The sequence below is a fragment of the Mangifera indica genome, chromosome 4 (assembly GCF_011075055.1).
Source record: "Mangifera indica cultivar Alphonso chromosome 4, CATAS_Mindica_2.1, whole genome shotgun sequence".
Classification (NCBI taxonomy): domain Eukaryota; kingdom Viridiplantae; phylum Streptophyta; class Magnoliopsida; order Sapindales; family Anacardiaceae; genus Mangifera; species Mangifera indica.
The window spans coordinates 15,812,898-15,832,486 of NC_058140.1; the positions used below are offsets into that span (position 1 = coordinate 15,812,898).

At 31.5% G+C, this 19,589-nt stretch overlaps 2 protein-coding genes across 3 annotated transcripts in view; one reads left to right on the forward strand and one right to left on the reverse strand.

Annotated features, from left to right (window-relative positions):
* Positions 1 to 232: 232 nt before the first annotated feature.
* Positions 233 to 3,485, reverse strand: LOC123212893. Of its 2 annotated transcripts, none has more exons than XM_044632121.1 (4): positions 3,377 to 3,485; positions 2,710 to 2,964; positions 1,456 to 1,923; positions 233 to 1,171 (listed from the first exon to the last, which is right to left on the reverse strand). In XM_044632121.1, the coding sequence occupies exons 2-4, from the start codon at positions 2,818 to 2,820 to the stop codon at positions 470 to 472; spliced, it is 1,281 nt and encodes a 426-aa protein (XP_044488056.1). In that variant the 5' UTR covers positions 2,821 to 2,964; positions 3,377 to 3,485; the 3' UTR covers positions 233 to 469. The 2 variants fall into 2 exon arrangements, with proteins under 2 accessions (XP_044488056.1, XP_044488057.1); XM_044632122.1 differs by having other exon boundaries at positions 2,710 to 2,914; positions 3,347 to 3,472.
* Positions 3,486 to 7,806: 4,321 nt separating this feature from the next.
* The window catches only part of LOC123213450 (ras-related protein RABA2a-like), a 32,589-nt gene continuing 20,806 nt past the window's right edge, over positions 7,807 to 19,589 (forward strand). Inside the window, exon 1 of the mRNA XM_044632886.1 lies at positions 7,807 to 8,068. Coding sequence (XP_044488821.1) covers positions 7,904 to 8,068 — 165 coding nt within the window. The 5' untranslated portion in view covers positions 7,807 to 7,903. The remainder of the gene's footprint in view (positions 8,069 to 19,589) is intronic.

The following is a 19,589-nucleotide window of genomic DNA, read 5'->3' on the forward strand; positions in this document are numbered from 1 at the left end:
AATTGAACATAGTTTCACCCAATATATTTACTTGTCTAAGTTTTATTATGAATATGATATTCCAGATTATTTCGCTTATTTCTTATGCTTTTGTCAAATGGGTAATGCATTTACCTATGTAAGACTCTGGCTTCCTGAGAATCCACCAATTATTGCAAGCATTCTCAACCTCTCCTTACGTTTTACCAAACTCATCAATTGCATCCCCTTGCTACCAAGTAATTACAGAATATAAAACAGAGCACGGGATTAATTGCTTCGATTGAAATTTTGTGGCGACAAATTCAAAAACAAATCACAAAGGTTTGATGTTAGAGTAAGCTACTAATGATGTCACAACTAATGAGCTAAATGTTTATAATCTTCATTATGCAAAAATTAACACTTTTCTCTTTTTCTTCTTGCACCAAAATCTACTCAAAATATAGAAAATTGATATCCAGGGAACCGAATTTGGTGGAGGGTGTAATCAGAGAGACCAGTTACATCGAAGCATAAGGGCTAGTATTTTGGCATCTCCATCCACCACATATGCAACACCTGGTTTCAAATTGAATCTCTTACCTAAGCTAAGATCTGCAAAAGATTCAAACTGGTATTGGTCCCGTCCTCTAGGATTTTTAATTCCACTAAGACTTACACCCCATCCTATGTCATCTTCGAAATTATCAGACACAGTAACAGCCCAGCGCAGATGCTTGTAGTTTGAGTTTTGCATCTCAATCCAACCTCCAACTCTTGTACTCTCATCAAGTTCTGATTCCAGCTTCAGAGCAATTGATCTAGTTGAGGGCATGACCGGGATGTTCATTCTCAAACATGGAGCAGCAGCATCTGCTTCAACTGTTCTCTCAAGAGTCTCGTGACGTTGCAAAAAGCCTACGGGAATTGTGAGGACTCCAAGACTGAGACGGTAATCCAGTACTTTCGGCACTTGGTGAAGACCCATAAGAGAGAGTTTTATTCCTCTTGGAAGCTGACAGACAACTTGCCCAAAAGTGTTGAAGCAATGTCCAAATCCGTCAGAACCCACTGGCATTTCCAGTCCAGAAACAGATTGAGCTAACGATGCAACAACATTTGATTTTCTCACTGTTACGCCAATAGCACTTCCATTATGCTGACTTAAAAGGGGTGGCTCGAAAGATGAAATATAAGTGAGGCCCTGTCTCTGTCATACAAAAAGTATAGTCCTTTACAGTTATCACAATGAAGTCAGAGCTTACATAATCTAGGGTGGTAAAAAATATCAATGGGAAAACCCAAGAATCCCACTTCAGACAAGAATCGACAGAGTTTCAAAATCAAGAGAATCTTAAATACAAACATTAAGAATCAGGAAACATGAATTCTCTTTTCAGCTTAGGATCTCTAATAAAATTCAGGTGAACATGAAAATCTTTAATGCTAATCTAACTGAGGTTGCCAAAAGTATATATGAAGAACCTATCATACCTGTTGGGAAGAATTCCTAGTGATATTAAAATCTCTGCATTGAGCTCCAACCGGGATTGCGGTTGCTGAACACCAATCACTAACATTTGCTGCATAAAACAGTTTTGCAAGAGAAAGCGGGATTCCTGAAATATCACCAAAGTATCCATTGCCTGTTGCACGGGCTATCAACTCTGCTACAAGACTATCATTCTGCCCAAGACTTGTTTCAAAAATGAACCTTGAAGTTATACCAGTCCTGACTCCTGCTCTATCAAGTGCATTCAAATGCTGCGAATCAATGTCTCTCATCATCAATATAGCTCCCAGGAAATCAACTTCTCCCCTTACATGGGTACTAGCTTCGTGGAATGGACTTCCCTTGGATGTTTTATAGAATGAAAGCACTCGTTCAACTTTGTCTTGTCTGTCTCTGAGTTTCATCAAATCTGAGAATGCTTCTCTTTGCAACCGCTTCAAGATTTCAATCTGAAAATAATTCCATGGGAAGAGTTGTAAAGCTCCAACATGCAGTTTGTCACTACCTATGGAAGCACCAACTTTGTCAAAAGATTAATTATGATCCCAAATTTACATGCTGGACACATTTCAAATACCCTCTTGACGTGAAGACACCATCTAATATGTAAGGTGTGCTAGAATCTAAATGAAAGTGTTCTCCTATGTAGAGTTGCATAGTGAAATTACATAAAATCTTAGCTAAGAAAAGAGGCTATAGATTGTCCCTAATCTTAATTAAGAGTACTAATACATCATGTAAAAAGAATATTCTAGAAAGCCTAAAATATGTGCATTCTTAAAAAGAAATTGATCCATTCTATCTTTCAGGCACAGAAAAAGGGTTTATGATGCTATTTTCATTAGCTAAATCCTAATGAAAGTAGCATTGGACTACAAAAGTAAAGTCAAAATTCACTTGAAATTCTTCTGCATCACCAGCAAAAGGATTTTCTTCTCAATTTTATTCTATCATGGCTCAAAAAAAGGACTCAATTCAAAAAAGGACAAACTAATAGTCATTTGACTTCTCAAGAACTGCTCCACTATTTTAGCACTTAAGATTACGCCTCAGGATTTCGTTAATTTCACCTAACCCTAACCTGATTGGTATTTCAGTAAAGGTATAAGCAAGAGACATTCTCAAGAGACATACTTTTATATTGGAACGATACTAAAAGCAAGAATGCAACAACATATAGACAATCTTAATAAACAATAAATGAAAAAGTAACAGAGAAACTGGAAAACAAATACCGGATTGCGGCTGTACGAATTTTGCAGGTGATGTAGAAGGCCATTAACGGAATTTTGGCTTGATATTGCAAACTGCTTTACTTTCTCAACTGCTGAACTTACAGCATCCATATTAACACAAAGAAAACCAGTTTTCCACAACTTACCCCTCTAGTATGCAGTGAAAGGTCGTTGCTGCCCGTATCAAGACTCAAATCCCCAAATGCTATAAGAGAAGAGGGCTAATTTAGTTCTCTTCTAAATTTCTAGCTGCCACTGCAGCACAAATCAATAAAAACAAAAACTTAGAACAAAATTTTTAAGACTACTTGCCAAAAATAGAACAAGACCAATAATTACTAGATAATATTCAAATTAAAGGGTTTGTTGCCACTCTAATTGGACACTCAAGTTCTCAATTCCACTCGGTTCCAGTTCAAGATCTCTCACTCCCACAACATAATCACAGCTATTCTTCTTTTGAAATACTCAAAATTTAATCCAATTTCAGATATTTAAAACAATAATAATGGTACAAAATTAAGGGAAACGGTAAGAAATGAAATGAGAGGAAGCAATTAGGTCACATTTAATATTATAAACTTGACAAGATAACATAAGAAAATTGAATATTATAATGTGATGGAGAAAGTCAAATCTCGCCGGCGGAGAAAGGAGAAAAGTGCACCGTTGATAAAATAACGACAGCGAGTAGCTTCCTGCCGTAATTCCCGGCAGATGAATACTGCAGATTTCAGAGAAGAATCCCGGGTGGAGAAATGGCGCGATATAGGTTTAGTAAAACGCTTTCTTGGCTTCATCATTACACCGAAAGTGACGTCGTATCAGAATTACAAACGGCGGCTTTACAAATTTTATTTTCATATAAAGTCCCTCCAGTTTCAGATATACGTATTAACCCCCAACCGTGAACTCCAAGTAGTTAAAGTTAACGAATTCTATCACCTGATCTAGCCGAAGCTTTGAAACCTGGATTGGAACAGTTGGTTCACCTTGTTTAACCAAAAATCGAAGCCCCTCCCAATTCCATCTGACGGTTTAATGGGTTTACTCATTGAATCACTTTGAATCGTACTTCACCTTGACAATATTCTTTTGCACTACAATTAATATGATGGTTAAATTATGATCTGATATGGGGGCTCCCAAATACGAGATTTTTGAAAGAGTTAATAATTAATATGACCAAAATTATGAGAAATATGTAAAATTAACTAACTCTTTAAGTGCTGTACAAATATATAAGCAAAACTCAAAGTCAAATAGCAAAATACCCTCATCACAATATCGAAATTCCTTCAATCCTATCATATAAACGTCATAATTTCAAAATCAAGAAAAGAAGTTTTTTATATCTATATATTTAACTCAAAATTTTAATTATTTTATAATTATATCATCCTTTTGTTCAAGTTCTTCCATTGTAACACATACTTGCATGTTGTTTTAAGAGTAATTTATATTTTTTTATAATTTAATTGAGCTATTTTAGGTTAATGATTAAAATGTAAATGTGACTAAATATTAAAAGTGCAATTTTAGAGTGACGAACAATTATATATAAAGGGTACACGTCCGTTTATATAGTCTCATATCAGATAATTGAATAACATATTATGTATGAAAACTTGTAACAATTAACAATCATGCATTTTGTGTGTATGCCCATTAATGTTATTATAACTCAAAATAAAATTATATAAAACACATATGGTAGGATAATCTCATAAGCATGCATATTAGTTTTATCCAAATTTTGAGTGAGAGAATTTTAGTTTCAAAGAGAGATCCCAACGAAGTTAAAACATTTTTTTAGCATAAAATTAACTAGTATTATTATAAGTGATTTTGAATTTAAAAAATAATATATTTAATTATGTAATAATACATTATTTTAAACGATGTTGCAAGCCACTTTAATTTTACAGTTGACCAGTCATATTATAAATTTTGATGATATTATAATGTAAATAATAAAAATGTTTGTTTATTGGGGGTTGATTAACATTGTTCATATAAGAGTGACTAACCAACGTGAAGGCAGCACTCCTCTTCTAAACAAAATGCATCAGTACAGTAAGTTTGGATTAAGAGAAGAGAAAGATCCAAACCCAAAAGTAGAAGAAAGAATCAACAACTGTAATAGCAGAGACAGCCTCCTGGATAACATATTCCGTCTACTTCCCCACCACCGCTAATTTTTTCGAATTCTATGAGACAGAAGAACCTACAGGAAGGCTGCACACTCACGACAGGGAAAGTTTCTCGCACAAAGACGCTCTTTCACTTTATTGTCTGCAGTCACCTTATTACCTGAAATAAATAGAAAATAATCAACCAACCATATATATTATGAAGAAGCTATCCAAAATACAAAGCAAATACTTACTAGATGATGATGATGATGATATTAATTTAGCAGAAAAGATGAGAAAGAAGAACCATAAGGCAAAAACGAGGAGGAGATTCATGTTTCTTCCTCGTTCAATAAGCATTTTAAGGACTAAATAAAATAAAAAAACAAACATGTATTTATACATGTGGGGGGTTGGAAATCGGGGAATAGATGTATAATAATCTAAGATTTACCTAATCTATATATTCCCTAATCAAGCTTCACGTATTGCCAAATATGAAAATTTATTCCCCTTTTCTTTCCTTATATCTGATTTGCTCTTAATTGCTGTGGATTTGTATTCCTTTTATTTTTATTATACTGATAACATTATAATTATTAGGTTTTATTTGTGTTATAATCAGGCACTCTCTTCCTATTTGATGTGTTAAATTCGAGACAATATTTAATCCAAATAAGTTGATTTTTCGAACTCAATTCTCAACTTAAGAGTACATATGGCTCATACTTGAAATATGACCTTAAGATATAATCAAGTTTAAACTAAAGTTAACGATGCAAGTTAGATTTAAGTTAACTGAAAAACAAATTTTAAAATGTTTAATTGTCTTGAGAAAAAAAAATTATAATTCCTACATATGGGATTTTTGATATGGTTATTAATTAAAATGATCAAAGGTAAAACTCTATACGATTATACAAATATGATAAAAACCTTAAGTTAAAATAAAAATATCTTCACTTTAGATTATATAAACCTTAATACTTTTTTATACAAACCAACATTATAACTATAATAAAATTACGTATATCTACTTTAAGTATATAAATGAGTATATGGTTAAATAATTTTAAATTAAAAACAAATACTATTCAATAATATAATAATACTTATAAATGTATACTTATTTATGTACTTAAAATGGGTATACATAATATTACTCTTGTAACTAAAAACTTATAAACTTTGAAATTAATAATCGGCCAAAGGACTATTTTCCACCCAAGGTATGCGTATTTCTCAAGTTTTCCTCTGTTAACTTTGAAAATCTCATTTACCCACCTGTGCACGGTTAAAACTAACGGTTTCAAGAGTAAAATTGTTATTTTGTTTGTATTATAAAAAATAAACTTAAATTTGATTTAATTTTCCCCCCCGAAACCCTAAAAACTAATAATTTTTCCTAACCCAAATTTTAAAAAACAACATTTTCCCCTCTAGGGTTTCCAGTTTTTAGAGTGCATTTTTTCGGTGTCGTTTCTTCCTTTCCAGCAACCTCCAAGCCATAGCTCTTCCTCACAGACACAGTCTTCTTCCGGCGACTTTCCTGGGAGAGGTGATCGACAAAGATGCAAAGACGACGACTCGTCTTCATCGATCACCGCTCCTAGGAGAGTCGCTGGAGTAAAACCGTGCCAGAGAGGAAAAGCCGTCATTTGGAGGTCACCGGAGAAGAAGAAACAACACCAAAAAAACCTACTCTGAAAATTGGAAACCCTAGGGGGAAAATGCTATTTTTTAAAACTTGGATTGGGGGTGAAATTAATAGTTTTTAGGGTTTAGAGGGGGGAAATGATATAATTAATGGACTCAATTAATTTTAATAGCTCATGGGTGGATAAATGAGATTTTCAAAGTTAATGGGGGGAAACTTGAGAAATACACATACTTTGGGTGGGACATAGTCCTTTGGCCTTAATAATCAACCAACCTTATATACAAAAAGAAGCCAGAAAATTTAAGCTTCACGTATTGCCAAATATGAAAATTTATTTCCCTTTTCTTTCCTTATATATGATTTGCTGTAAATTTCTCTGGATTTGTGTTCCTTTTATTTTGACTATATAAGAATGTTATAATTATTAGGTTTTATTTGCGTTATAATCAGGCACTTTCTTCCCGTTCGGGGGAATTCAGTTCAGTTCAGTTCAGAGTAATATTATGGAAAACCATATTATTATCATAAATATCTGAATCAGATTTTATTTATTTATTTATTTATAATCAATATATTAGAATTTCCAATACCAAATTGGTTTTATTGAAAAATTTTCCCAGAGTGTTATATCATAAAAAAATTTATCGATCGAGAAGAATTTTTTAAGATTACTATATATATAAAATAATTTTTTTGGCAATATCAAAAAATTGGAAAATGCATTTAGTCTACTCCAAAAAACTAATTCAATAGGAGATTATAAAATTATTTTTTATGTTTTTAATTTCATACTATTTTTTAAACATATCTGAACTCATAAATGTATTTTTTGAAAAAAAATAATGCTATATATACCTATTTTTTATACATAATTTATGTACATGGTGATGTGTCATCATATAATTAGGTGATTTTAAAATATGTGTCATTATATGATAAAAAAATATCTAATCATATGATAATATCTCATCTGTGTATATAAATTATGTACAAAAAATAAGTATACATAGTTTTGTTGTTTTGAAAAACATATATATTTAACTTTTAAATAAAACTAGAATATATTTAAACGTTTTAAAATTTATAACATATGTGATGTGACGATGTTGTTAATTTAATTTATTTATTTATTCAGAAATCAATCCAGCGGTGAGTAAAATCGGGCAGCTTTAAAAATTTAAAAGAAAAAGATTCACATTTCCCATTATATTCCTAAAATGAGCTGAATCTCGCAAAAATATTAGGGTTATATCCGTCTTTTTACTCACTCCGATGTCTTCAAACTCTCCTCTTCTCCCCACTAAAAAAACGAAAACACTATTTTTCGCGGTTTTCTGATTTCATTTCTCCAACAACTGATTCTTCGGACGACTTGTCGTTTCTTTCTATATCTATTTACATGGCGAGGAGACCGGACGAGGAATACGATTACTTGTTTAAAGTAGTTTTAATTGGCGACTCGGGAGTTGGCAAATCGAACTTACCCTCCGGATTTACTCGTAATGAGTTCTGTTTAGAATCCAAATCCACCATTGGCGTGGAATTCGCCACCCGTACTCTTCAGGTAATTATTTATATTCCTTTTTTCAATATTATTAATATTGATTAAATTTAATTTATTGTGATTTCTTATTTTGAGGTTTTTGGTTGTTGTAGTTATGTGTTAAGATTTGATATAAATTAGTTTGAGTGATTTAGTTTTGATCTGTCTAAGTGTAAATTTATGTGCCTTTGATTCATGTTTCTTGATTTGTTTGGTTGATATAATTGCTTATCAAATCATAGTTCTCAATGAGTTTAAAATATAATTGCTTTCTGTTTTTTATTGTTCATGTCTAAGCTCTCGTATATCTGTTCTTGTAACAGATTTGAGATCTAGACTTCAAGCAGTACAAAACAATGTCAAATATAACAGTTCAGGCCTTTAAGTTCGAAGGAGAAAACTAATCATGGCAATAGTGTATGCGTTCGTGGCGTTGACTCTCAAACTTTCATTTTCAAGGTCTTGTTTCATCACAATGTCTTCTTACATGTATGCGCATATGTCTCATGAAGTGTATTTGACCGTACATGTTAATTGTCTGTAAATCTAGTGGTTTTTTTCAGCATGTATAGCAGGATGAAGATTTTTAAGTTCAGCTTTGATAGAGTGTCCTATGAGAATTCTGAGCAGGTTGATGTTTCCAAATTTCTAGCTCTGCCTATTATTTGAGGTACAAACTTGTAAGCCTTTTTTTTTTGTGTGTGTGTTAACTTGAATGTTAGAAGTTGTTATTAACTGATTGTACACATAAATTTCTGTTTCATCTTCAAGGTGAAAAGATAAATTGTTTGCAGCGTCTTCCTCAAGAATTAATTGAAGCTTTCATAACTGTTGTTCTCATGTCATACTTTTAACTATATAATCTGTTCATCTTGATGATACAGATGCTGTTAATGGTATAAATGGGACTGTCATCACATATTGACCGGTGAAAAACATTTGGTTCCAAAGTTGTCCATGTCTTTTAGTTAATCATACAATGCATACTTACTAGTTCCAAGTATGTGTAAGTAACTTAGATCTCCTTATGTGTATATATAAGAGATAATTAGATAATTCGACAGATGGTTTGGTTTTTTAATCTGTTGAGAGGTAAGGGTCATGCCTGCTATCCAATCAGGCATGATAGTGCCTAAACTTGGACAATGTTAAAAGAGTTGAAGTAGGGGTCAAAGATATCACAATCAAATTATTTGCTTTTAATGTTACAGGTGTCGGGAAGAGAATCTGAAATAGTATGAATTGTTCTGTTGATTATAGTAAGATAACATTGAAGACCAGAAACATTATTTTTCGTTTTTTCTGTTAGAAATTCATCTCATATCTCATCAAGTCATTAGCCTAGGTGATCATGAGCCTTCTATTTTATAAAGACATTTAATCCCTGCTTTTTCTAATTGATAGGGTTTTTGAATTTACATGTGTAATTTTTCTCTTTAATTCGTTTTGTGTATAAATATTTTGATGCTTTTCTATGTTCTATTTGTTTTCAATTAATCGTGTTCAGTATTTGCTTTTATTTGATATGCAAATTTTCTATTCTATGTTGTGTTGAGAAAGAATCAAACTTAGTTCTTGGATCGTGGATTGCTAATTTGATATGTAAATTTTTTATTCTATATAAATTCGTTTGGTTGAATGATTAAGATACAGAAATAGAAATATGAAAGCAATAATGTAGGATTAGCTGGCTACAACGCTTCGTTTGACAATAGGCATAACACTTTAACTTGACCAGATCCTAGACCTTTTTAGACACTTTAATGATCTAGATGCTTTATTTATTTCTCTTTTTGGTGCTACAGGTTGTGGATGTGGGAAGTTTGGAGCTAGTACACACTTTCACACCTTGCCATGAGAAGAATGATGATACATGACCACCAAAAGAGCCTCCTATAACAAAGATGTTTTCTAGTTATGATGGGCAATGGCTAGCTGCTGTTAACTGTTTTGGGGATGTGTATATATTCAATCACAAGGTACAAAGGTTTCTTCAAGAGTTTCTTTACTTACCCTATGTTCCTTTTAACTTTTATAGTGATTTGATATGCCATTGTAGTAGTGATGTCCTGCAAAGATGTCTAGCCTAATTACAAAAATATATCTTTGTGCTTATTCTGAGACATGAATGAAAGTTACAACTAAATGTTTCTGATTAAAAAACATATTCTTGTAAGTAGGAATGTTCATTGAAATGTTGGGTCACTTCAATTTGATCGATTATGACTGATAATTGGCATAGATGACTTATTTAATGAAGTGAAAAATTTTGAAATAGTATTAGGTCTTTAATGTGATGTTATTTATGTTGTTGGACACGCTTGATATTTTTCTTCAACTAATTTTACTGCAAAAAATATATGTGCTTGTATTCTGCCTAAGAGATATTGACAATGCCCTGGGGAGGTTATTGGGCTCTCTTTCTCACCCTCCCCTAGTTCATCCTCTTTTCTCATTTACGGTGCCAGGTGCTGCTCTCTCTTTTTTCATTTTGGTGAGGTTAGAAAGATGTTTCATAAGTTAAGACATGTGTCCCCTGAAGTCTGAAGGAAAGGTCTGCTTTATATTGCTAGTTAGGTGTTCTCTGGTTTATATATTCGTCGATATGCAATGTTGGGTTTAGCAGAAGAATGTGTTATGGATTTGAGATTATCATTTATACGGGTGTGTTCCTTAGTTATGTTCGCTTTCTGTATGATATCTACCCTATTTGTTAACTACTACACACCTTTGGTTGATCCATTAGGGTCTTGGTTTTGAACCTTGGTCTTAGTCATCTCCATGCAAAATGCAAGGGTGTGCTGTCAGGCTAAGAGGCCTGTGGGGTTTAGTATAATATTTAGCCAATTTCCGAACATTCTGTGGTTCTGTTTTAAACAGTCTTCTAATATTTTAAATTGTTGTTGATGGTGCAGGGCAATGTGCTTGATCAATGTTGGGACACCCGATATTCAATATGATGACAATAAACTGGTAAATTGTCCGGGGTCAGCTTTGAGAAAGTTAGCTAATTCTCCCATTAGTGGAAAACTGAAAATGGAAATAGAGAGACTGTTAAACCGAGGCTAAAGTTTACGGTAGAAAGAATTTTGAATTTTTTGCTTTCAGATCCTTTTTTTTTATCGATCGCCTTTCAAAAGGCTTCCTTTTGACCCTTGACAAACCATAGATGGAAGTAGTTAAAACTTTTGATGCCCCTGTTCACAGACATATATTTGAAACATAATTGTTTACAGTCAGGGAGATTAAAATATTGCGATTGATTACTCATGTTTGATGTGACACTTTCATCCTCCATTTTGAACTTAGAGAGGGGGAGATAGGAAAACAGATAGAACAAGAAGAAAGAAAAAAAAGTGAATGTGGGGGTGGCCTGGCGGGATTTTGGCAGCATGCCGTGTATTGTATTCCTCAAGAAAATTTTTGTTAACCTTTGAAAGTAGTTGAATTTTGCACGTGTTTAACTAGATTTATTAATATATTATGAGATCTGATGTTATATTGATCTTCAAGTTTATGTGTATGTGTATGTGTTGTGTTTATGTCAGATGATTTACTGTTACTAGATACTATGTAACTAAGGCGTAGTTGAAGTACTGTGATTTTTGCCACTTCCGTTTTTTTTTTTTGGGCTCATGTTAAGTTATATTATAAGAACAGATGTTGTTTATATCTTGAATTTTATGTGTTTATATCGTGTTGACTCACACCTTTTGGGTAGAGATATTTGAATTGTTGGAAAGATGTTTACTTAGTCGAAAGTATGTATTATATAAATTATTGGAGTTCAAGGATTAATATAATTATTAATTTTAATTTATGATCAAATTTTTGTATCAAGTTTAAGGATGAAATTTTTGTTCTTTATCCACAATATAATTAAGGATGAAATTTTTTATTTTCAATTTATAACATAATCAAGATATAAAAAATTGTCTCTAAACTATCATTTAATTAGGGCAAAATTTTGTCTTTAATTTATTATATAATAAAGGACAAAAAAAATTATCTTTAATTCTTTACACAATTAGGATTGAAAAATTTTGTCTCAAATTTAAAGTACATTTAAGGATGAAAAATTTTGTTTTTAATTCATTATATATTATTAAAGGATAAAAAATTTTATTTTAAATTCAACGCATAATTAAGAATAGAAACTTTTGTCTCTAATTTATTACACATTCAAAGATGAAAAAAAATTGTCTCCAATTCAATGTATAATCAAAGATGAAAATTTTGTCTCTAATGCATTATATAATTAAAAATGAAAAATTTTATCCCTAATTCATGATACATTCAAGAATGAAAAATTTTATCTCTAATTCATTATATAATTAAGGACAAAAATTTTGTCCCTAAATGTGTGTTTTTTGGGACGAAATTTAATTCATTTATGGACAAAAAATTTCGTCTTAAAATATATATTCTTTTATAACAAAATATTATTTCATCCTTAATAACTAGTTATTAAAGACAATTTTCTTTTTCGTGAGTATTGCTTTTTGGTAATACATATTTTTTAAGGATTTGGTCTTTTATCATGATTGACTTTTTGGGACGAATTTTCGACTTTATGGGACGAAAATTTTCATCACCTTTTATAAAATTTATTGTAGTGAATAGACAAAGAGATGATTATGGTGGAGGGGAAGAAAGCAATTAAACTAACAAGACTAAAATCGAAATCTCTCTTTTTTTATTGAACTATGTGTAACAAACAATTAACTAAAATATGATTCTATCACACTAAACAATGAAATACAAATATAGTAGAAAAAAATACTATAATTTAGCATGAAAACCTATTTGATATGAAGAGTAAAACCATGGGACGTTGCTCTAGCAAACAAATCCACTATGTTTAAAACAATAGCATAACTACAAAAAAATAAAGAATATTGTAACAAACTTGTAAGATTATACCTGACGTTGTGGATATCAAAAACAAATCTCTATCGTCTAAAATAGAAAACACAGATAACAGCTTGAAAAACAAAATACAATCTCTACCATTCAGAATAAAGAACAACGAGTCATCTATTAGTACTCCATAAATCAGAGCAATCTAATGGTAAAATTAAGAGAGCACAAAAATCTAATAAAAAAACTAAGATAATATTTTTTTTCCCTTCTTTTTTTGATATTTATATGTTATGTATATGCCCATATTAAATTTTATTTGGCGCTAATTTTTGAATATAGTATATTCAGTTTTTTTATTAAATAAATTTATGTTTTTTCTCATAGGAAACCCAAAGGGGCCGTTTGGTTTCAGTTTTTGAAGCTTATCTTGGTAATCTATTTTTTATTCTCTTGTTTGGTTTGTCAGTAATAAAATATTACAGTAATATTTTATTACCAATGTTAACATGACATGTAATATAAATGATAATCTGATGAGTACTTTCACCTTAATATTTAAAGATTACCAAAGTAATCTTGATTTTATTATAATTATATTATTATTTATTATTTTTTTTAAAAAATAAATTTATTTTTAATTAATATGACAAATAATATAAAAAATATTTAAAAATAATTATATTCAAGGACATTTAAATAAAATTATTTACTAATAATTTTTTATTTTTTTAATTAAATATAATAATTATTTATACTTACTAAATTTTATTAAATATAATAATTATTTATATTTAATAATATTTTAAATAATTTATTTTTAAGATAATTTTTTATTTTAATAATAAAATATTCTCCAACCAATCGCTGCAAAAACCCATATGAGATTCTGGCAGGCTATGGCTACCGGACGACCGTGGTGGAGACAAGGATTTTCGATGCTGACTTTGGATTTGCCCAGCCAATTTTAAACCTTACAGCAGAAGATTTGGTTATAGGTTGTTTACCTTTCCTTTTCAAGCTAATAAGACATGGGATTTAAAGTTGAAGACGGACACACTAAAAAAAGCGAAATCAATTAATTGGCCAGGAAATAAGGTGCAAAGAGAGAGATGGGCGGCTGCCACGAAAAAACAGGGAAGGCTGCAGATGATCGGACGGTCCATGCATAGAGATTATAGGGCTTCTTGACACGAATCCATGACCTAAAGTCAGGAAAAGCGGGCTCTTAGAACTGTCAGTTTCTATCGTATAACTTGTATTCGAATCTTAACATAAACAGTGCAGCAACTATGCTTGAGTGGCCTGATCGAAGTGTGATGTGATGGCCTCTAGGCCCCCCTGACATTGTCACTTGTATTTAGTGTGTGCTATACCCATCCGGGTACGATGAACTTGGACATCTAACTAAGAGGAGAGTTTAAGATTTTCATAATAAAGGGATAAAAACTTTAGATAAATTGTACTTTTAATGGAAAATAATCCATTTTAAAAAATAACATTACAGTTACTATTACTGTTGACCGAATCCATCAAGTTTGTTCCATCTAAATATGGACAGATATTTCCTTGCTAATACACAGTGAAATCAAAATTGAATTCTCTGGAATCTTTTCTTCAACCCTAGATCAAGGTTTCCTCTCTTTTTCGCTCGGTAATTTTGCTCCATAGTAGTTTAATCTGCTTCTTCTTCAGTTCCGCCACCAACCACCACCCTCTCCATTGCACAACCATCTCCACCCTTAGGACAGCCCACTGTCCATTTCCTTCCAACAAATTTAGGTTAGGTTTTTGTTTAGGCCAAAGGACTTATTCCCCTCCAAAGTATGCTGTTTTTCCAATTTTTCTTCTATGAACTTTGAAAATCTCATTTACCCATCTATAAGAGGTTAAAATTAATGGTTTTATAGGTAAAATTATCATTTTATCTAAAATATTAAAAATAAACTAAATTTTAATCTTATTTTCTTCCCCTGAACCTTAAAAACTAAAAGTTTATCTCTAACCAAAGTTTTAAAAAATGACAGTTCCCTCTAGGGTTTATTTTTCAGGTCTTTGACGTCAAATCCGATGTCATCACCAATGATATCTCTCGATGCCTCCTCTCCTTCCGATGGTCAAGCTTCTCTCGTTTGAAAGCTTGTACGACATCGATTAACGTCGAAACTAAACTCAACTTCGTCGAAAAGACAAAGACGAGAGATCTTGTCTTCGTTGGGGAGTCTCCTGCTAGGATTAAAACTATCAACCAGAGGGAAAGATGGTGAGGGAGCTACCATTGGAGGAAGAGAAACAAGATGTCGTTGTAGATGGCGTCGATGTTTGAAGACTAAACTCTAGGGGGAAAATGTCATTTTTTAAAACTTGACCTATGAAAGAAATTATTAGTTTTTAGGGTTTAGAGGAGAAAAAGAAATAAAATTTTAAGGAGTTAGAGTTTCGTTAACTGTAACTATTTATGAGTGGATAAATGAAATTTTTAAAATTAAAAAGTGAAGAAGATATTTTGGGTGGGAAATAGTCCATTGGCCTTCTATCAAATAGTGATTTGTTAGATGCAATAACAAGTATAATAAAAAATACAAAGAGAACTTTTGAAAGAGTAGAGAAAAAATATTTTTGATTTTTTTATAATATTTGAATAAGATAAATAGTAAAAGCTAGTATTTTTATATTTTGTCGATATAAAATTTATCTAAATTATTATATGTATCTCTTTTATATTATAAATAAATTTAATATTGATAAAATACTTGAAATATTAAATATACATGAATATCTTATATTGATTTGAGAGGATAAAACTTTTACACTATTAATACAAATTTTGGACCGTAAAGTCAAAAAAAAAGCAAAGAACCCCGTGACTAGACACGTCAATTGGGTCGGATCAAATAGAAGCTTGATACGAAGCATGAAAAAAAAACATGACACCAGAAACCTGGCCTGATATTGTAGCATGTCGTGCTAGGCTCATGAGTCTATTGGGTCGGGCATTATGCTTTAATATTAAGCCCATGGGTTGGCCCAACCATATACTATTAAAAAATATATATATTTTTTAAATTTTTGCTGGCAGAAGCAAGGCTTCTGCCTTGTAGCAGAAGCCTTGGCCTTCATTTTTTTTTTAAATTTTTAATTAATTTATTTTTTTATATAAACCTATTCAATTTTTTTCATTTTCACTTTTATTTACAAATCTGTCAATCTCAATTATTTCATTATATTTTCAATCTCATTTTCTCTTATTAATTATCTTTCAGAAAATATCTGAATTCATAAATAATAATTCTTTGTGTTTATAATTTTAATTTTATTTTAATTTTATCATTATAAAATATTACAAATCGATCAAGTATCAAATGAATTCAATTTATTTGAATATTATCATAGTATATATTTATTTATGTTTTATAATTTATACAATGTGTAAATTAATTAATTTATAATATTTTTCATTATGTAACTATGGTATTCCTTCGTCATAAGTGAGAGATTAGAAATAAAATATTCTGAGTATTGTCTTCGGTTTTAATAATTGAAAAATAATTTGTGTTTAAAAATTTTAAATAATTTTTTTAAATATTTAAAACCGGCCTATTTTTATATTGGCTGGGTTTTGGACCTTTATATATTAATGGGTCGATCTGACCCGAATACCTATTACTGTTTGAATTTTGGATTCATCTCGACCTATTAACCCTATGGGCCGAGCCTACGCTAGCCGAACCATCGACACCTCTACCTTTGACGGATTGTCTATAGAATTGACATCATCTTGGTTACGCGGATTAGTCAACCAAATAAAAGAAGCTGGAACTTGATGTGGACTGATTATCCCGGCCTGTCCATCGACATCTCTACTTGTGATGAATTGTCTATAGAATTGACATATCTGGGTTAACCGAATTAAAAAGCAGGAACTTGATGTGGACTGATTAATTTCGGAAGATTTGGACCACTTAGGGCCACATTTGTACCCACTCCGGCTTTGCCACGAATGCAGCATCACCCCTCTCGACCTTAAAACTCCAACTTGCTTCTTGTTATATCATACGAGTTTTCTAACTGGCGTTTGAAGCACTGGTGCTCCATTCAAACAGCACCAACTCTCTCTTACACCTCAAACTTTTGCGTTCACACACAAATTGCAACTATTTCCTCAATCCTTTAACATTATCTTCTGTTTATCTTGCACTTCCATTAAATTTATCACCCTTTCTTGTACCTCAACTCTTTCACCAACCAACACATTTCAAAATTTTCTTTACCATATCCCCCCCTCTCCAGTACTCTAGATCTGTTTCTGTCGCAGCTGCAGGTAATTTTCAATTATGAGAGTTGTTTTTTCCTGAGAAAAGAAAGGTTTTAATCAAGAAACAAGCTAAGAAAACAAACGGCTGAAGTGGAGATACGAAATTTGTATACGGTCAACTGATCATGAGGTGAGTTCTCTGCAAATAATATACCCTATATCTTCACTGTTTTTAGATATAGCTCCTACATATACCCCATGGTGAATATTTTCTTAATCCTATAATACAAAACTCAAGAAACAAACTCTGAAAGAAAACTATTCCAATACAATCGTTAGATTATTGAGAATTCTTGTTAAAACTAAGATCTTTGGCTGGAATTCTTTTTTCTTAGAAAAAAAAAGAAGAAATAAATAGAAAAGAGTTAATATTTCAACACATAGATCAAGAGAGATATATCGTGATAAAATTGGGAAATATAAAATAAGTTAAGATAACGCATATGTAGGAGACGATATTAAGCTGAGGACATGGTGTCTAAGGTTTTTTGGGTTAAAACTAAGTGTTTTATTTCATTTTCTTCTCATGTGATTGTTACAATAAAACTTATCTGCTTCATTCAGAAAGTACCAAAACCACACTCTAATTATTAAAAACCTCCTAAAAGAAATCAAAACCCGTTTAAAAAATATGAAACATTCCATTATTAAAATATCAGAAACCCTCCTAATTAGGACTACGAGTTTGATTCTAAAGGATCTTTAAAACAAATATTTTCAAACTTTGTGGGTGACTAATTAATATGATGTTTATGCAGTGCCTTAACTCAATACAATAGTGCCTTCAAATTTCTCATTCCAACGCTTGTTGCTGTTGTGCAAGTGTGTTTCCAAGGCAAAACTACATCTCCTTTGGAAACAAATCCGGTGAGTTTTTACATATTTCTTCTGACAACAATCAGTTTCGCGTTAATGGAAATGATGAGCAACTCTGAACACCTTGAGGTTGTTTGTTTCATCTCTGGATCTCTTTCCATGGTTTCGTTGGTATGTATGATTGTCGGAGGTTCGTCTGGGAACATCATTTTGATTGCAGGGTCTCTTTTATCCCTTTTTGTTGCCTACAAACATACCAATTTAACAGTTACAGAAATCTATAATTGGATTCTCCAGAAGATCAAGAATACATGTAGTTGGGTTTACAAGAAGATCAGTGATGGGCTAAGCAGGATTACCAGTTTTTGGAGCAATCGGCCGCTACTGCCAAAATAAGGTTTTAGCCGTGTATTATTTTTTATCTGTTTTGTGTAATATTTATGTATGTACTGCGGTAAAAAAGGGGTAAAATGGGAAATGAGATTTTCCCGTTGCAAAACCTGGATTTCCTTTTCAATAAAACTATGTGTATCCACTTTGGGTACACAAATATGTACACATTTATATGTGTCATCATATGATTGAATTATTTTGAATTAAAAATAAAACAATAACCAATCATATGATGACACATATGAGTGTGTATATATTTGTATACCCAAAATGGATACACATAGTATTGCTCTTTGCTTTTTAGATTGTCCTTATCTATAGAATTTCTGGCAATGATAGTGTTAGGTATATAATTTTTGTATATAACTATCTATGCGCGTGTGAATTATTATATGATTAAATAATTAAAAATTAAAAATTTATAAATAAAATAACACCTAGTGTAAAATTTCTCATCTACTACTTTTCAACACAATTTTTGAAATTTTCATTTTTACCGAAACACAGACACCCCAAATTTGAAGGCTTCTTGTTATGTGTTTCGGGCTTTCCAGAATCATATAAACAGAAATCGCATAAGAGTAGATTGATACAATATAAACCCTAGGCAAATTACTGGTCTGCAAATGTCCCAGTTTCCCTAATTCTAAAAGCATATATGTGAGAACTTGAAACAAACGAAGATAAAGTTTCGTGTTTGAAAATAGAAAGACCACCATCAATTGCAGTGCGATCTTGAAGCTTTTGCTTCTTCTTTCTCACCACTGCTTTTTCTTTCAATTTCAGATCATAAACTTTTGGAAAGAACTTCCTTGAAAGTTACTTAATCTACAAAGTCTCACATCAAAAGTCCCTTATCAATGGTTAAATATACGAAGCAAAATGTGCATTTCTTTAACATATTTAGGGTTCGAGGAAACCACAATTAATCGCTAAGTTTTCAAACACTGACTGTAATATTTGAAGCATTTGGACTACATATAATGGCTCAAATTCTTAGGATTTGGCCTCTAAACTCAAGTTCTAATCATATAAAATTTTAGACTAAAATTTTTAATAAATACAGAAAAATATATGAATGAGGAAACAAGATAAAGAATGTATAATTTAAAAATAGAGGAAAAAAAGAGACGATTACGGTAGGCTTTATGGACGACG

Coding starts and splice junctions, on each gene's coding strand:
- LOC123212893 (XM_044632121.1), bottom strand. CDS start 2,820: ATGGATGCTGTAAGTTCAGCAGTTGAGAAAGTAAAGCAGTTTGCAATA. Junction 1,924..2,709: donor ATTCGTACAGCCGCAATCCG/GTATTTGTTTTC, acceptor AATTATTTTCAG/ATTGAAATCTTGAAGCGGTT. Junction 1,172..1,455: donor CTAGGAATTCTTCCCAACAG/GTATGATAGGTT, acceptor TTTGTATGACAG/AGACAGGGCCTCACTTATAT.